The sequence below is a fragment of the Solanum tuberosum genome, unplaced genomic scaffold, assembly GCF_000226075.1.
Source record: "Solanum tuberosum cultivar DM 1-3 516 R44 unplaced genomic scaffold, SolTub_3.0 scf00087, whole genome shotgun sequence".
In the NCBI taxonomy this organism is placed as follows: Eukaryota; Viridiplantae; Streptophyta; class Magnoliopsida; order Solanales; family Solanaceae; genus Solanum; species Solanum tuberosum.
This window is the reverse complement of record NW_006239017.1, coordinates 833,943-847,463: the sequence shown is the minus strand read 5'-3', so window position 1 is coordinate 847,463 and position 13,521 is coordinate 833,943. Positions and strand designations below refer to the sequence as shown.

At 30.7% G+C, this 13,521-nt stretch overlaps 3 protein-coding genes across 7 annotated transcripts in view; 2 read left to right on the top strand and 1 right to left on the bottom strand.

Moving 5' to 3' along the window:
• Window positions 1-918: 918 nt before the first annotated feature.
• Window positions 919-3,116, bottom strand: LOC102590866 (homeobox protein knotted-1-like 1-like). Of its 2 annotated transcripts, none has more exons than XM_015308727.1 (4): window positions 2,818-3,116; window positions 2,399-2,566; window positions 1,881-2,025; window positions 919-1,229 (listed from the first exon to the last, which is right to left on the bottom strand). In XM_015308727.1, exons 1-4 carry the CDS (start codon window positions 2,986-2,988, stop codon window positions 1,201-1,203), a joined length of 513 nt encoding a protein of 170 aa, XP_015164213.1. In that variant the 5' UTR covers window positions 2,989-3,116; the 3' UTR covers window positions 919-1,200. The 2 variants fall into 2 exon arrangements, with proteins under 2 accessions (XP_015164213.1, NP_001278852.1); NM_001291923.1 differs by having other exon boundaries at window positions 1,201-1,229; window positions 2,399-2,563; window positions 2,818-2,988.
• Window positions 3,117-9,222: 6,106 nt separating this feature from the next.
• LOC102590512 (40S ribosomal protein S3a-like) lies at window positions 9,223-12,011 on the top strand. Its single transcript, NM_001287984.1, is given in 6 exon segments — window positions 9,223-9,276; window positions 9,368-9,521; window positions 10,868-11,005; window positions 11,124-11,309; window positions 11,412-11,612; window positions 11,742-12,011. Coding segments are annotated over 6 exon segments (786 nt in total). The 5' UTR covers window positions 9,223-9,265; the 3' UTR covers window positions 11,838-12,011.
• Window positions 12,012-12,890: 879 nt separating this feature from the next.
• The window catches only part of LOC102589877 (N-alpha-acetyltransferase 40), a 4,149-nt gene continuing 3,518 nt past the window's right edge, over window positions 12,891-13,521 (top strand). For 3 of the 4 annotated variants that reach the window (XR_001473451.1, XM_006347291.2, XM_015308795.1), the window contains exons 1-2: window positions 12,891-12,989; window positions 13,096-13,198. Coding sequence is in view for 3 of the 4 variants with exons in the window: in XM_006347291.2 (XP_006347353.1) it covers window positions 12,915-12,989; window positions 13,096-13,198 (178 nt within the window). In the remaining variant the exon portion in view is untranslated. Of the gene's footprint in view, window positions 12,990-13,091; window positions 13,199-13,521 lie in introns of all 4 variants that reach the window. The other variant, XM_015308796.1, reaches the window with a different exon arrangement.

Here is a 13,521-nt window from a genome sequence, read left to right as displayed (position 1 = left end):
AATCTTGAATATTATATATTATATTTGGGCCTAAACTCTCTTTTATAAATATAAGTAAGTAAAGTATAAGTATATAAGTAAAGTATATAGAATAGAATATAATAGAAAATAGAATAGAATAGAATATATATATATTCTATATTATTTTAAAAGGGAGTTTATGCCCAAGTTCTACAATATAATAAATATAATATATAATTTTGAAGAAACTTCCTTTTAAAAGTCCCACAAGTATAATATATAATATTCAAGATTGGGACTTTTCCCAATCTTGAATATTATATATTATATTTATTATATTGTAGAACTTGGGCATAACTACCTTTAAAATAATATAGAATATATATATATTCTATATTATTTTAAAGGTAGTTATGCCCAAGTTCTACAATATAATAAATATAATATATAATATTCAAGATTGGGACTTTTCCCAATTTTGAATATTATATATTATACTTGTGGGACTTTTAAAATGAAGTTTCTTGAATATTATATATTATATCTGGGCCTAAACTCTCTTTTATAAATATAAGTAAGTAAAGTATAAGTATATAAGTAAAGTATATAGAATAGAATATAATAGAAAATAGAATAGAATAGAATATATATATATTCTATATTATTTTAAAAGGGAGTTTATGCCCAAGTTCTACAATATAATAAATATAATATATAATTTTGTAAGAAACTTCCTTTTAAAAGTCCCACAAGTATAATATATAATATTCAAGATTGGGACTTTTCCCAATTTTGAATATTATATATTATACTTGTGGGACTTTTAAAATGAAGTTTCTTGAATATTATATATTATATCTGGGCCTAAACTCTCTTTTATAATATAGTATAATAATAATATAATATAAATAAATAGATAGATATAGATATAGATATAGATAGATATAGAATAGAATATATCTTATAATCATATCAGAATTAACATCTCAAACCCTTAATTATGAGTTCGACCAGCTGTTGGGAGTCCTCATTATTATTAACATAATGCTACATAAAAAGAAAAAAGAAAACAAACTAGTACATACGAGTTGTGGCAATCTAGCTATAACAAAGAAATTCCACCATACATCGATTGCTAAACATAGATAAAGTAAATTAATTAGTAGTAAATAATTAGATAAATTATGAGCTTATAGAATCTTGGCTCTATCAATCATCTAGCTTCCTCCTGCCACCATCTCATTTGTTGCCACGGGCCTTCATCCCATCTACAAAAAAACAAAAAAAACAAGAACCAATTGCTAGATTCTTTAGTTTCTTGGTTTTTAAAAGAACAAATATCAAGTTGTGAACTTTTACTACCATCTTATTTACTCCTAGCCTTCATTAAATTGATATTGTTCGAATTTCGAGTGTCAAATTTCTTATTTTAACCGTGCACTTAGGGAAACAATTTTAAAGATTTTTTGAAAAATAATTTACATATTTAACATTATAATTATGTCACAAGAATTAACAATTTTAAATCACTGTTTTCCCTCTGAAAAATAATTAGAGGCTATTTTCATATGAACATTTTGGATTGAATCAATGAGAAAATAAAAAAAAGTAATGTTTTCATATGGAAAAAAAATAGGTAGTTTGATTTCCACTATTTAATTCATTGATAGTTTGTTTCCATCATACATTATTTCCAGTGATTTGATTCGATGAAAAAAATTATGTTCTACCGCACAAATTTCCCACTTTTGATAACGTTACCTGCCTTTTTGCCATTTATAACGTGTACATCTAGGTATGATACTACTACATCAAAATCCGTTCCTCTTCATTTACCAAAATAGCTAGTAATATGAATTACTATCATGAAGTGTGTGCTAAATTTGGTAAAAAGGGAAAATGTAAGTAATTAATGTTACCAAAATTAGATGGTGTGGAAGTAGAAGTAGGAAGTTCCATGAGTTCACTGAGCTGAGAATACATATGATTGATGAACTTTATGGACTCCAAATGAGGTTCCTCCATTGCCTCTTTTAGCTTGCTTAGAGCCACACAATATGCTTCCTGTCCACACCATTGATTAGCTTTTTACACAAAATTAAAGCTACATGTATTCCTAAAACATAGAATTATATAGAATAGTAACAACTATTTTAAACACAATTAGGTCACATTAATTAACTAGTCATCTAAGAGATAATGGATGGGGAAATCATGTTAATAACACAAGTTTTCATTGATTCGTGGAAGGAAAAACCTTTGTTTCTAGTTGTGTCTGGACCTCTAAAAATCACACTACATATACAAGGTCAATTTATTTTTATGTATATACTATAAATGTTGAACCCTCTCTTTTGATGAAAATCCTGGTTCTGTCACTACCGTCCATAAAATGGGATTATAAAGCAAAAAAAGAAAGAAATAAACTTATTATTACCATGAAGTTGTCCAGTTCAGCTGGTTGGTCCATTGTGAGTGAGCTGAACTTATTGTTCAATTCTGCTTGATGAACCATTGTGTGTGAGATAACTTTCTTATATTTTGATGACTTTTCTTCAGTTTTTTGATCAATTTTGTCAATCTCAGTGATCCCCAAACAAACCTGCTAATTAATTATAACACAGTACACCAAAATTATATATACATGAATTACTGGTAATTAATGAATTTCCAACTTGAATAACTTCTAACTCAACTAACAATTATTATCACAGAAATTCACTCTCTTTTCTAAAGAAAATTAGAAAATCAAGAAGCAATACGACTTTAGTACTTTACTAATTGAGTAACCATCCGAGAAAATAATCATGAACCCTAATTTCTTGATGAATAATTGATGTGAAAATAAGAAAATACCTTCAAACAATCCAAGTGAGTCTGAACCAAAAGACCATACAAAGAGTGACAACATATTTTCCTCTTAATTTCTTCATCTTCAAGAGAATCTAGTACTCCTGATCTAGAACTACAGTAGTAGTCATTTTTTTCCTCATCTCCATCTTTAAAATTATCACTTTTTGTCTCCATGTCTAATTATGTAGAAAAAGTAATAATGGGTGTATAGCTGAATAGTTGTAGTTTTATATATAGGGAAAAAGTAGGGTTACTTGAAATGACTAGTAATAGGAAATGAAAATGGAAAGCAAATGATAAATAAAGTTGGAAATATTTGGAAGGAAGTGATTGACCCATGCATGCATGACCTATTATATCAGTCAGAAGGCAAATACACTATACAGTATACACTCATATCATAATAGAGAGAGAGAGAGAATATGACTTTTTTTACCTGCTTCATATTTTTATCTCTTTTTTGCATACTTGAAAGCAACATTACATAAGCTTCTTGGATTCTGGACACCATTTGATAGTACCTTGGTACAATTACTCTGTGATGAGTCACTTCTTGCTTTTGTTTTCCATCTTAACAGTACCCACCAGGCCCCTCTCTTTACTAAAATGATACCAGTACGTACAGAATCAACATTTCTACATCAGAAAATATTACTCCTACTTACTGTTTTTTTGCTTATTATATTTATATATACAAATATAGGATAGCATGAGTTAAAGTTATTTAGTTTTGCTTAGATAGTGGTGGGGGGGGACGGACGGTATGAGTTCAGCCGAATTTAATAGTTTTAGTTTAGATGACTATGTAATTGTATTATGAAAAACTTTACTATATATAAAAGATTAAGTTATCCTAAAATTTAGAATTCATAAAGTTTGACTTTTTGACTCCTCTGATGATAACAAAGGCTCTGCATTATTAGTACTAGATATAGTAGTCCTCTATGTCAATTTGTTCGTCTGATTTTGATTTGACATGGAGCTTAAGAAAGTAAAATGGACTTTGAAATTTTGTGGTTTAAAACTAAAAATATGCAGGATGTAGCAATTATCTTGTAGTCTTTATATGAACATGTAATGTGGAAAATTATAATTAAAGAGTTACCAAAATTAGAAGGAGGGATAACCCGAAAAGCCCTTATACCTCGTTCAAACGTCAACCTCACTATTCTACTCATGATTTTGTCAATTAAACACTTAAACTTTATGAGATTGAACTTTTTAAACCCTTTTCTCAATCAATTAGTGTGCGTGTAATAAACCAACTACACTCGTACACCTCTTCCCCCTCTCATCTCCTCAAGAAAAAAAAATCACCCTCTAATATGATTTTCTGGCAAGACAAAAAGTAATCATAATTTCAAATAAAAACGTAGCATAAACGACCAAACAGCTACTAGCGACAACCTCATAATTAGAGCAATTCTTAAATAAATATTTTTATATACCCCCGTTCATTTTTTAAAAAAATCTATTATTTTTTTTTGTGTATATTTCTATTTTTGTGGAGAAAATGTAATTTACGAGAAGAGGGCTTTGGGGGTGTCTTTAGTGTCGTTGTGAATTTTTAGTGATTGTGTTCAATTTTTATTGAGAAAAGATGGGAATTTGAGAAGAACTTTTCGATAGAAATGGTGGTGCTCATGGCGGAGGTAGAGGCGATAGGTTACACTATCAATGTATAAAAATTTATATAATTGGAATATGTTACTCGTCTGTCCCAATTTAGGTGACTTGTCCCAATTTAGGTGACTTGCTTTCATTTTTAGTCCGTCTAAAAAAGAATGACATATTTTTATATTAAATAACAATTTAACTATAAAATGTCTATTTTACTCTTAATAAAATGATTTATAGCCACATAAATTTTCATCATTCATTTTGGATCACTAGTTATACAAGTCTTCATTTGTTTCTTAAATTCCGTGTCAAATCAAACTATATCATATAAAATGAGACAGAGAAAGTAGTACATTTTTTATCTTATTCTTACAAATTTCAAAAATACCCAAATAGCAATTGTCTTTTTGTTTAGTGATGATAACCTGACTAGCTTGAAGGGTATGTGTGAGAGAGATAAATCCAAATTGGTTACTGTATAAAAATGTTCTTTTCCAAAAATGTGTCTTTGTCAAAAATGTCACCATCTCTATTTATTTATGGAGTATTATTATTGTTGTTAGGGTCTGATATGAAGACAAGTTATGTTGAGATTAATTATAATAGATAAATTATGTTAAAACTATTTTATTTGGTTATTTGGTTTGTCAATGGTATAATTTCTAAGAATAAGTTGTTTGTTTATAAAATTACTCGCTAATAATAAGTTGTTTGTTTATGAGGGTTTAAGGAGTACTTTTATTATTTTATATTTTTATTCCCGATAAATTATCCCAGGATTAATATTCCACCCACAAGAAGGGATAACTTATCCTAGTCATGAAATATGTTATCCCACACTTTGTAACCAAAACAAACAATTGAAGAGCACTAAACACTTATCTGAAAATTATTTTTCTTTAGCCATCACACCAAACGATCTTCACTATTATTATTATTATGAAAAGAATGCTGTTGTTATCACTGTTCATTGGTTCACGGACTCTTGCAGTCTCAATGGGCTCTCCAAATTCAATTGTGCTCTTCCACATGTGTTTTTCACCTTCTATAGTCACTCTTTTTCCTTCCTCTTTTAACTTCGAATATTGGCGGAGTATAAATTATTCTTCAATATTGACAAACAAATATTAAACTTCATCAAATTTTGATTCATCTACTTTCCCAACAATCTATATTGACAAACAGTCCTGGTGTGGGGTTGGAAACACTTCTAAATTCGGCACATATTATTAATTAGTTTCTTAAATTGACAATCTTAAAAACATTACCTTACTTGATAACTGAACTTATATACACCACCGATATTCTTGCAATACACCACTAAATTTATGTCAAGTTTAGGGGTGTTTTCAACCATTCTCTCGATCTTTTTATTAAGAGTCTCATGCTTCTACAAGAGTTTGAGACCACTTGCTATGTCATGTGGCAAATTCGGATGTATCTAAGGTTTACTTCGTCAAGTAAAAAAATGTTTTAAAGCCGTGGATCAATAATTTTGGGATAAAACTGATAATTTGTGATAAATTTAAATATGTTTTTAATACTTTAAAAAAAAAGTTATTATTTTCTTTTAGAAAAAAGTGTATCAGTGATGGCAGTTCGTACGTAAGATTTGTTAGATTCGAATGTCCATTAGACACATCTGATTAAAGCTTCTCATGACGTTTGTCTCCAGGAATTTTGCCAAAAGCTTAGATACTAGTAGTTGTTATTTTTTTAAAAATTGCTTCATAAGTTAGGAACATTCATTTTTGACTTCTTTTTTTTTTTATACTTTGTGCGTCTTAAAAAAAACTTTTTGTGTTACACAAACACTTTTAAAAATGAAAAATAGCTTAGCTGCCAAAAAATATTAAAAATAAATCAATCTAAACACGCACTAATACGCTTTACTTTGAGCCAAAATTAAAGAAGTTGGTGATAAAATTGTAATTTGACAAAACCTATAATCTACACGAAGCGGGACCTGGTGAGGTTCCACTATTGGATGACAAATTTAGCAGATGCCACAGGTACACATTCCACATAGCTACAGATATAAGAGTACCAACTAAAATGTCGTTTGGTAGATTTATAACTTATCATAATTAATATATGATAAATTATGATATTAGTATTATATATAAATATAGATAAGCAAGACTAAGGACAAAACAATTTTTAATATACTAAATTAAACAATGGATAAAAAAATAGGAAAATTATGTGGTTAAGCAAACATAAACTACTTAATTAGTCATTAAAGCTATAGTTTGCTATAATTACCACTCGCGACTAACATTAACCATTAATTACGTGGGATGACTTCGAGTTTGTATAATAAACCACGTTTGTATAATTCGCAACTAACAATTATTTGTTTGATTTGTATTTGTATATGATGGTTTGTATTTGTATATGACGATAATTTCCTTTGGTTTTTCAGTTTTATCACCATATACATTCAATCCTTTTGTGTATAACTTCTTAAAGTTTGTATAAACGTATAGTTTTCGGATTTTATATAATATAATTTGTATAATATATGTGTATAACTATTTAAAGTTCATATGTTTATGCTTGTATCAATTCGTTATTTCGAGTTTTATCATATTTGTATAATTCCAGAGTTGAAATTACTCAATTATACAAAAACACACGAATTATATAAACGTACCCACGAATTATACAAATGTACCCGTGAATTATACAAACAAGATGCGAATTATACAAATTATTGTCCTCTCTCTCTCGCCTCTCTCCTCCCTCGCTCCCAATCTCGCTCGCCAAATATACAAATGCATATGTATACCAGTTACATATACACAATTATCTAACCAATATATATATATATATATATACGATTCACCTCTTTCCCACTCTCTGCCCTCTCTCGCTCGCCTCTCTTCTCCCTCTCCCAATCTTGCTCGCCACTCTCCTCCCTATAACATGTAGCTACGAATAATAATTAGCAAACTATAGCTATGTAGCGTAATTAAACTATTTTTGAGTGGCTATATGCGAAAGTTCCCTAAAAAATATTCTCATAATTACTAATACACTATATTTAGCTAGCGTTTGGCCATAAATTTCTAAATATTCTTGACAAATATTATTTGGGTGATAATTTGGGTGAAATTTCACCATGTGTTTGGCCATAGTATTTGGGAAATATATTTCACTTTTTTAGAAAAATATGATTTATACCCATAAGTTTTAAAAACTATCAAAACTAACCATAAGTTTGTATTACAAGCCAATTAAATCTTTGTTGCAACAATAACAAATAGTGTACATGACACTAGAGCAATGTGGTAGTTTGGAGTGAGTGCAACAAGCATCATTCCATACATCGTGAAGTAGACAAAGCACATGATTTTGTTACCCTGAGCCGATTGTTCATCATTTTCATCAACAACCATATCATCATTTAATATTCATTAAATATTTCATCACTACTTTGGTGTTCACATGAAAAATTATGTAATACGACACAAACAACTACTATAGAGGGTGTTTTTGTAAAAGATAAAAGTTTGGGGTAAAATTTCAATTTTCAAAAGATCCCAAATAATGAGATTTGACCCAAATACTAGAAAAAACTAGTATTTGGGAATTTGGGATATTTGCCAAAAATATTTGCCAAATAATGACAAATTGTATGGACAAACACTATTTGCCAATTTTTTCCCCAAATATTATTTGGAGAAATCTATGGCCAAACGGGCCCTTAGTATTATTCTTGTGCATTCTACCAAATGATTCATAAAGGAAAAATAATAATATTTCCAAATTTTAATTTTTTTGCATTTTCTCTTTTTAATCCGTTTAAAAGGAGAATGCTTTTTTTTTCTTTTTTTGACAACTTTTAAAATTCTAACTTTCCACGTAATATGTTTAAAAGCTCAAGATTCAAAAATATTTTGGTACATTCTACAAGAGTATTTATTTGTTTAATCCTCGTGCCTAGTAAAAACTAACAAACAAATTAAAAACAGAGAAACTAATAAAAAATGGACAATTATCATATTTGCCCTTGTACACTCACAAATAAGTTATATTTTTCATTCGTTATATTTCTTCAATATATTTGCCCTTTACGTTCATCTTTAAAATCATATTTGCCCTTGTATTCCTATAAAATTAAATTTATTCTTACAACGTTAAATCCTCATGTCTTCAATATTTTTGATGTTTTAATTCAATTTTATGGTCATTTTTCTGTTTTACTTTTAAAAAAATCATATTTACACCTACTACATTAAATTCCACGTCTTACGTTAAAAAAGACACCTATTTGTACAAATCTCCCGAGCTAGTTAACCATAAAACTCTATGAGCTTGACTGTAATCGGAATTTTCACCTGTTATTTTTTTTGGATGATTATTTAATAAATGATTTCTTTTTTATTTTTCGTTAAATACTATGTATTATGCGAAAACATTTAAACCATATTCTAAAAGCTTGTAAGTTATTGTAATCGTTAGACAATAGTCTAACATTTTACCATATGATTAAAAATATACTCTTAAAAATTAGACCGGAATCTAACGTTATCCAATGATTATATTTGAACTGCTTTAAAAAAAAAAAGAGGACAAAATCTAAATAATAGCATAAATAAGGAACATAAGTATACTTGTGTTAGATGACTATGGGCCAAATCAATGAGCAATCCAATACTTAGTGGCCCATTTGTTTTACCCAGGGCTTGTAAGTAAGCCCAAAAAGTCCAGTAAGCAGTTGCTTGTTGAAAGAAAACTAGGGTTTTGCAGTAATATAGATTCACCTTCCTCTTCTTCCAAACCCCCACCCCCCGTCTGAAAGCAGCTCCAATCTCTCATTCTCAAGATGGCTGTCGGGTATCTCTCGTCCACTGCAATTTTCTCTAACTCCGATTTGATCTTTTACTTTTTCTGTGTCTTTTGATTCAAATGTTACTTTGTTGTACAGTAAGAACAAGAGGATTTCAAAGGGAAAGAAGGGAGGAAAGAAGAAGGCGGCCGATCCATATGCTAAGAAGGATTGGTATGACATTAAGGCACCATCAGTTTTTGAAATAAAAAACGTTGGCAAAACCTTGGTCACTCGGACTCAGGGTACTAAGGTCGAAATCTCTTTTCATTTTCTACTTCTTTTGCGCTTCTGTAATTATGTAAATCTTTTGTTAGTACATACATTTTCACATAAGTTATTTTGATTGATTTTTGATACCAACAATTGCCAATCCAATCAAATATAGATTAATTATCTAATACAATTAACCGGACTATCCTTTAGAGAGGTATGCTATGCTTGTAATATAAGAGATGCAACTCTGAACTCTGAACACAAATCTGCACCTTGAACTGTATATTGTTTGCAAGTGTTTGGGGAAGTAGAGTAGTGGTTGCTCTTTCTTCGGTAGATTATACAGGTTTTAAAACTTGATGACGTAACTCTGGTTCCTCCATTTCAATTTATGTGAGCTAACATTTTGGATAAAGTTAAAGAGGATTGTGCAGGAGTGTTAGGTTGGTTATCTGTGCAAAGTTTTTTCTTTATTAGATGATTATCAGTGTAAGAGTAGTCAATATATGATGAGTCCTCGCAATATTGAATGCCTTTGAATGTAGTTAAAGGGTTGCTTAAGGCATAGTTTTTCCCTGAAGTTTAGTGTAGGACATGATAGGTATTGACTTTGCTTAAGTGATGCCTTTGTGCTTATATTATGTTTCATGCCTTAGGGCTTATGGGCTATTTCATAAAGAGAGGCACACCAAACAAGTTGCAGTTGAGAAACCTGTACATTTATTGTTAAGATAGCATTATGAATGAATGCAAAAAGATAGTGTAATAGTACTAGTCACTAAACACAGATAGAAACCTAAAAATGCATTGTTTCAACTGATTGAACTTTTTTATGCGTCAACATGATTGCAAGGTTAGCATTATACTCATTTTTCTATACCCAAAATACCCTTCTCACTTTACTAGCCACTTCAAGGATAAGCTAAGGGTATATTAATGGAAAGAAAACGGGGACAGTGCTAACCTACTATAGTTGGGTAACATGTTAGCCAAATACCATCTGTGCAGGTATAGACTCAAAGGCAGATACTTGGGATTCACATAGCAGACCTACTAGTTTGAAATTGAAGTATGGTAATAGTTATCTTTGTGCTATAGAACACATGTGGATGATGTTAGTTTTCTCCCTTCAACTTTGATAGGTTAATTCAGCAAACTATTTTATTAGCTTTTCCATTTTGTTTGTAGTTTAAATCTTTTTGTGTGACTTTTAACCTCTGAACACACTCTTCAAAAATATATATGTTTGCCTATTCTGGTCTATTCATTTTATTTTGAGGTGGAAGGTTCATCTCTAATGTTTAGATTTATATCTCAAAGTCCCATGTCTCTCCCCCCTCTTTTTGATATTAAACAAGTGCATTTGTCCCATTTTGGCTCCAGATTGCTTCAGAAGGACTAAAGCACAGAGTATTTGAAGTCAGTTTGGCTGATCTTCAGAAGGATGAGGATCAGGCTTACAGGAAGATCCGCTTGAGAGCAGAAGATGTGCAAGGGAGGAATGTCCTCACAAACTTCCATGTATGATGATTCTTTTACACTATCATTTCTTCACAAGAATGGAGAATAGCTCTTTTTATTGATGGAATTTGACTTTGTTTTGATAAAAAGTATTAACTTCATTGTTGGCTGTATTCAGGGAATGGACTTCACAACAGACAAGTTGAGGTCTCTGGTGCGCAAGTGGCAGACTTTGATTGAGGCTCATGTGGATGTCAAGACTACAGATAGCTATACTCTTAGGATGTTCTGCATTGCTTTTACAAAGAAGCGTCCAAACCAGCAGAAGCGTACATGTTATGCTCAGAGCAGCCAGATCCGTCAGGTTGGTGGTTTTTGGTACTTGATCTCACTTATTTACTTATCTGAAAATATCTGGCAGGTTTACTTTTGATTTCTTATCAACATGTTTGTCTTATTGTGTTAGATCCGTCGCAAAATGGTTGAGATCATGAGAAACCAAGCAAGTTCCTGTGACCTGAAGGAGTTGGTAGCTAAGTTCATCCCTGAATCAATTGGTAGAGAGATTGAGAAAGCTACTTCAAGCATTTTTCCACTCCAAAATGTTTATATTCGCAAAGTCAAGATCCTCAAGGCCCCTAAATTCGATCTTGGCAAGTTGATGGAGGTAAGTTTTGATTGTTTTCAGTTTCTGTGCACTACATTGAGCACCATGCTTGGATACTTTGAATGCGCAATAAATTTGTTTTAGTAACATCTGTTTTTTTTAGAACTACTAATGAGTTTCTTTTTGCAGGTGCATGGTGACTATTCAGAAGATGTTGGTGTGAAGTTGGATCGACCAGCTGAAGAAACAGTGGCTGAGGCAGAAGCTGAGGTTCCTGGAGCGTAGACTTTGTTTCGTTTGGGATTTCCTGTCTGAATATGGATTCTGGTCTTCTAAAATTTTGCATTTGTTTTAGTTGAGTTGTCAAAGGCGTGACCTACCAAAATTTTTGGATCCATTTCGTTTGGTTATGCTTGATGTTAAACTATTCATAATTTAAGATATCGTTTTTCAGCTAAATCTTTTAATACTATACTATATTAGGACATATCTGTATGCATTTTATTCACATGCAGTAGCAACGATCCGAGCCACAAGGTTGATGAACACCTGTTATGACATAGTATTGAAGGATTGATTACCAATTACCATCAAAGGTTGTGGTGTACCTCTTCATCCTTAGCAGTAGGTTATGAGTTTAAATCTTGTATATGGGATTGCCTTATTTTTAAAGTAGAAATTATGCACGTCTTTTTGAATTAGTAGGGTTTCAAAATAAATATTGGACACTTGAATCGTTCGAATTCTCCAAAAATACAACATCACTTATGTTGAATCGTGCAAAAATCATTACTTTCCAAGAATCACAATATTTTGATAAACTTATTAATGCCAAGACTGCAACTGAAGCCATCAATTTTGTATTCGTATTTGACCTTTACAAAATTGTATAGACTCCCAACATTGGAGTAGTAGTACTTAATATTTATTCGTTCACTCACTTTTACTTGTCAAATATTTCAAATATAGATTATAACTTTTACTTGTTATTTTTAATATACTAACAAAAACTAAATAGTTGTTTTTCCTATTTAAGCTTTACATTAATTACTAAATCCTTAAATCATTTCTCAAGACTTAACACTGAATATTATTGTAAATTCTCATATATTTTTTTAAAGAAGGTGCAAAGTCCAAAATTGATAAGTACTAAAAATGAAAGGGGAGTATATTACTACATTACAAAATATTAAGGGTCCATTTAGATTTTTCAAGAATTTTGGGTCCATTTAGATTTTTCAAGAATTTTGGGTACTGAAGTGCTCCTACTTTTGAAAATGTTGGGTAGAAAGTGAGAGGATATATAACCTTTCAAGAGAATTGTGAAAGGTCGGAGGATGTTATTGTAGTCTGTAGACAGCAATGGAAGTTGAGAAGAGCGCAGAGTCGAACAAGAAATCCAAGAATAACAGAGACAAGAAGATGACAAGGAAAGAGGTAACATAAACTAACGTTTGCCATTTCCCCAAAATCATCAATTTTTTAAAATTTAGAAAAGCAAAGCAATAATTAACAGTTAAACCTACTTTGTTTATGAAGGCAGATATTGGAAAAGAAGAAGGAGATGCAAGAGATAATCAAAGCTGCAGTTTCTCAGAAAGACCCTTTTTCTTCCTTTCCAACTTTTCGCCATTACAAGAAAAAGGGTTCGGATTTTTATTTATTTTATATCCATTAATGTGAATCCATAATCTGTTAAATCCTTCATATTCTATCTTTGTTTGTGTTTTCTTTTTGGTGGTTGTTGGAGAAAAAAAAAGCTTACCTTTGCATTAGTCCAAAAACAAGGGCCTTTTTACCCTTTTTACACATATTCAGTCATCTTCTTTCATAAAGGGAAGAACTGAGGAAAATAAGTGTATTTCTTACTTATTTTCTTTTCTTATGTTCGGTGGTTCAGCAAAAAATATTATCCTAAAAGCATTTTGTATATTATCTACCCAAATACTATTGGAGGGGGTATAGGAGG

Coding starts and splice junctions, on each gene's coding strand:
- LOC102590866 (XM_015308727.1), bottom strand. CDS start 2,988: ATGGAGACAAAAAGTGATAATTTTAAAGATGGAGATGAGGAAAAAAAT. Junction 2,567..2,817: donor CTCACTTGGATTGTTTGAAG/GTATTTTCTTAT, acceptor ATAATTAATTAG/CAGGTTTGTTTGGGGATCAC. Junction 2,026..2,398: donor CTGAACTGGACAACTTCATG/GTAATAATAAGT, acceptor TGGTGTGGACAG/GAAGCATATTGTGTGGCTCT.